At 34.5% G+C, this 4,826-nt stretch overlaps 1 protein-coding gene across 1 annotated transcript; it reads left to right on the forward strand.

Annotated features, from left to right (window-relative positions):
- The first annotated feature begins 1,697 nt into the window (after positions 1 to 1,697).
- On the forward strand, positions 1,698 to 4,541 carry LOC125226512 (endocuticle structural glycoprotein ABD-5-like). The gene is made up of 3 exons (XM_048130494.1): positions 1,698 to 1,828; positions 3,139 to 3,245; positions 3,985 to 4,541. The coding sequence occupies exons 1-3, from the start codon at positions 1,760 to 1,762 to the stop codon at positions 4,166 to 4,168; spliced, it is 360 nt and encodes a 119-aa protein (XP_047986451.1). The 5' UTR covers positions 1,698 to 1,759; the 3' UTR covers positions 4,169 to 4,541.
- The last annotated feature ends 285 nt before the right edge of the window (positions 4,542 to 4,826 follow it).

A 4,826-nucleotide genomic window follows, 5' to 3' on the forward strand; every position in this document is an offset into this window, starting at 1 on the left:
GATACTGAGTGTTATATTTTCGAGTGACATGAAGTGTATGGTCAAGGTCATTAAAGTTCCGACTCATCGCCTTAATAACTTTACATAATGTGAATGGAAATTCTAGCTTCCTCCTTGACCAACCAAACCATGGGGGGTCTTTACACATATCAAACAAACTTAAAATATACATAGAGAATATTATGTGCATTCATTAATATCTTAACAAACGACATTTTTGTCTCAATAGTTATTAAAGTAACTATCACAGAAATATGATAGTTGATGCATAGGCGAATTTATGCTTCGGTAAAGCTGCTTTACGAATTTTTATATTATTAATATAGGCTAGAGTAGTGCTACCTTTAGGCTAGAGTAGTGCTACCTCGTTTATTCCACGCAAAATAGGTACAATGGTTGTCGACTAGCGGAAAATGCCCAATAAAACTAACTAAAAGTATATTATAAAAATATACTCATATGCGACTCTGTCAATCCGTCCCATCAGTCACATAGACATTTGACAACAATTATGATTATTATGAAACTACGCAAAGATGCAATTATTCTGTTAGTGTAACTAAAAAATAAAAATAAATAATAGCAATTTATAATCACTAAGGCATATCATTTAAGTAAACGTTGAAGATTCATATTTATTTCGATGTGATGTAGATTTTCAAAGAAATTAAGTAATTTCTGAAAAAAATTGATTTCGACTTAAATGTAAGATAGGAAAGATTTTGGTTTTAATCTGTTTTTTATAAGTGAGAACCTGTAATTGGCTTTGTAATTTTATTTTGGATTGTATTGATAACTTCAGCTGTTGGTTTTCCATGTATGTAATAAAAATAAAAAAAAAATATAAAAATAAAATTGTCCAAATTTTACAAATAAGATCGACTAATTCAGGCTCTATGCGTGAATTTTTCTAAACGTGCTTTAGAGAAAAAATCATAATTAATTTAGTGACTTGGTTTTCAAAAATCCAGTCTTATAAAAATCAAGATAATAAGATGCTCTAACTGAAATTTGAATTAAATAAATCTATTGAATAACGGAAAGTGTAGTATTTCACCGACTAAAACTACCAATTTTACATTATTTTGACGTTTTTTTTTGAAAGCAGCCTTAAACATACACCAACACTTCGGCAACAATGCCTAATTCAGTTTGTTTATTGACACTAACCTAGCCTAACTTATTCTGAACTATACTTAATCAAATAACCAATATAAATATTCAATCAGTAATATAAAAAACCGGCCAAGTGCGAGTCGGACTCGCCCACCGAGGGTTCCGTACAAACTTTCTTTCAAACTACCTAGTAAAAATAATCTCATATTTTCATATAACTCTAATGACTTGACTAGACGACAAAAGTATAGGCACTAATGAGTATTATAGTGTATAGCGCCATCTCCCGGTCAATTTGCTAACTAATTTGCGCGACCTGGTTTTTCAGGGATAATTCTTTATAATGTTAACCGATTTAAACAGTTTTTACTTTATTGGACAGAAGATGGTTTACGTAACATCTCGTATTAATTTGAAGTACGATATACATCCGCAAGGGTGGGTAAATTGAAAGTAAAAATCTGAAAAGTTTTTTGTGAATTAAAAAAAAAGTATTCAAAATACAAACACGATTATATTTTTCCTGTAATATATAGCATAAATAAAAATGGAAATGTGAGGAGTCAAGTCAACATGTGAGGCGCAGCGACCACCCAGCGCATGATGTCAGATCCTGCAAGTGCAGCATCGCCGAATATATAAAATGAACGATCTCACACTAGTTACTCATTCGTTACTCTACACACCACGAATAAGCATCATGATCAAATACGTGAGTTTTTATATTTTTTTGACAAAATATTCACTAAGGTCAGTCTCTTAAAATATATAATCAATTTTTAATTATTGCCAAATTGTTTTGACTGTTCAATGACGTATGTGGCAAACGTAAATTTTAATTGCGATGCAGTCCAAGCTTGTCTTACTAGACTTATGATAATTGTTTTGTTTACATTATTTACTTGAGTTGAGCATATCAATTATTTAAAATATAAAATTAAATGCTCATGAAATACTCGGATAATTTTAATCGATGATTAATTATTATATACAAAACTGTGTAAGTAATAACGTAATACCCATTATTCTAAAACAATGTAATTAAATTCTATGACACATTTGTAAAATATCATAGAATAAAAAATAGTTCATTCAAAAATTTGTCCAGTTCCTAAACCATTCTGGATACCACAAAATTTCCTCATATTCTTATTTAAGTTTAATGTAGGACTCATTTGATTAGTATAGGGTGAGCCAATATTTTCTAATATTAAGTTATTAATTAATTAATATTTGATTAACAAAACACAAGGACAAACCAAGTAGGTAAATAATAAGTTGACAACGATTTTGACAACCTCGCCGGTACAAAATTATCTCCTAGGACTCACGTCCGGGCCGGTCCATCCGGGTAAAAGCTTCCAACTCTTTCTATGACCAGCGACCGGTGAAAATGCTAAAACGAAGCGCCGCCGGAAGGATTGACTCGGATCGAACCTGGCCTAGCTTTAAGTCATTCAGATTCAGAACCTTTTCGCCACCATTGCCTTGCAGTATGTATACCTATTACATGCCTCACACGCTACGACTTGATGTTTTATGGGTTGTTAAAGTGCAAGTTTTGACATGACGTAGATGACACCTAATAAAATTATTTTACTGCTCAGGTGTCGAAAAGGTTAAAAAGGATGCAATGTTTGTCAATTTGCGAAGAACATCCATTATTACTAGCAATGCGACAAAGAAAAATTGCCAATGCTTCCAAGAAAATTAAAAGGTATTGTTCTTTGCACATGTTGTCTATGGCATTTGATGAGTCGATAACAAACGCCAGTGTGTAACTCAAACATCAAAATGAAGCGGTCGTCGACTGTTCTCATGAAAATTTCCAGTACATACGTTTCTTTTGAGAAAGTTCTGCAGCTTGTTAAATTTACTAACAAAATTTCTTATTTCAGCCTCGACCACCGTTTCAGTCTCATGATAATTTTCTCATGAAAATGTCCATTAATTTACTGAAATTTTGCGAATCTTCTGGAAGCTGTTGTACCTAGGTATTACTAACAAATGTCCTGGTTCCAGCTGACCATCGTTTGCGTGCTGGCCGCCGTGTGCGCCGCGGCTCCACAGCAGGACGTGCAGATCCTGCGCTTTGACAGCGACGTGCAGCCCGATGGATACAGCTTCGCGTGAGTAACTTTAAACGGTTTATGAACAACTAGCTTTTTCCCACTGCTTCGAGCGTGTACGAAAGTTGAAAATAATTCAAATTTTGAACTCCCATTTCACCCCCGCCCCGTAGGAAGTGAATTTTGAAAAATCCTTCCTTAGTGCTCTACTACACCTTATTAGGAATCTACGTGCCAAATTTGTCAAATCTCTAGAATCAGCAGTTTCGGCTGTGCGTTAATACGTCAGTCAGTAAGTTTCTTCTTTTATATATTTAGATTATTGTGACGGAAAATAGAGTTCATACTTTTTCGTTAATAACATTTTCTCGAGAGTCGTAACTTGCGTAGGTGTAGTACTCGTGTAAACAAAATACTGAAGTTTTTGTGGCACCAAAACACAAAGCTAAGTGATGTACTCTACAAAAATTAAGGCATTATCACCTTTATTAGGCATTGATTACAACATGTTCAACGCAAAAAACTTCTACGAAAGTATCTATGTAAACGGATTATATCGCAATGAAGAATGTCAGCTCATACCGATGTTTCAAACTCTGTAGAGCATTCGTGGTCAACAGCCTTAAATTTCTATTAAATGTATAGTTCATTAATTTTCATTCACTCCTTGACCACGAACGACGTAAAAGGTTCGAAACGTCGCAATGTGTTATAAATTCTTTATATGTGATATAATCCGTTTCCGGAATGAGTAATTATCGCGTTAACCGAAGATATTAACTGTAAACTATTAATTCAGGTACGAGACGAGCGACGGCACCTCTCGCCAGGAGCAGGGCAAGCTTGACAACCCGCAGTCTGAAGACGCCGCCCTCACCGTGACCGGGGAGTACGCCTACGTCGCCCCTGACGGCAAGCACTACAAGGTCACCTTCACCGCCGGACCCAACGGCTTCCAGCCTAAGACTTCCCTTGGACAGTAAACGGACTTTCAAAGTTACGTCCTCAAACTAAATGGAAGCGCGGTCTGACATTTCCAATGGGGGCGCCAGCGAATCTTAACAGCGCCACAGCTCCGAATATTTTTCTTTGATCGTGGCACTATTAGGAAATTGCTTTAGATAAGCAATGTAAATACTCTTTTATTTTTTAAAAGCCATCACTTAAATAGAATCCCAATGAACAGATGCTCAATAATTGCGTCGCAGTGAACTTCGATCTCATTTATGCTGGAGCATTAAGAATGAGGAATTGTTGAATCTAAATTCTTGTGCCATAAGACCATCTTTTTGTATTTTTTATTTTATTTTGTACCACAATTTTGAGCATTTGCTCAAAATAAAGTATTTTTTTATATTTGTTCTGTTTTATTTGGTAATCTTATATCTACTAATAAATTGCTAATATAGCCTGGCAAATACAACTTATAATCAGTAGTAATTAACATTAGAAATGAAAAAACCCAGTTATTTTTTATTTAGTTAAGTGCTAGTCAAGTCTATGGGATGGGTGTACATAAGTTGCTCAAACATATTATCTTAATTCTTCGACGATACAAGGTTTCCCTCTGTCTGTATTGGAAACAATCCATACATATAAGATACTGGTCATAGTAGATACATCGATAATATTATTTTAGAA

Source organism: Leguminivora glycinivorella, chromosome 5 (genome assembly GCF_023078275.1).
Source record: "Leguminivora glycinivorella isolate SPB_JAAS2020 chromosome 5, LegGlyc_1.1, whole genome shotgun sequence".
Lineage (NCBI taxonomy): Eukaryota > Metazoa > Arthropoda > Insecta > Lepidoptera > Tortricidae > Leguminivora > Leguminivora glycinivorella.

What these genes read in the sequence shown, in the direction of transcription:
- LOC125226512 (XM_048130494.1), top strand. Translation starts at nt 1,760, where the DNA reads ATGAACGATCTCACACTAGTTACTCATTCGTTACTCTACACACCACGA. An exon ending in TAAGCATCATGATCAAATAC is followed by an intron (nt 1,829 to 3,138) that starts GTGAGTTTTTAT and finishes TCCTGGTTCCAG; the next exon opens with CTGACCATCGTTTGCGTGCT. An exon ending in CCCGATGGATACAGCTTCGC is followed by an intron (nt 3,246 to 3,984) that starts GTGAGTAACTTT and finishes CTATTAATTCAG; the next exon opens with GTACGAGACGAGCGACGGCA.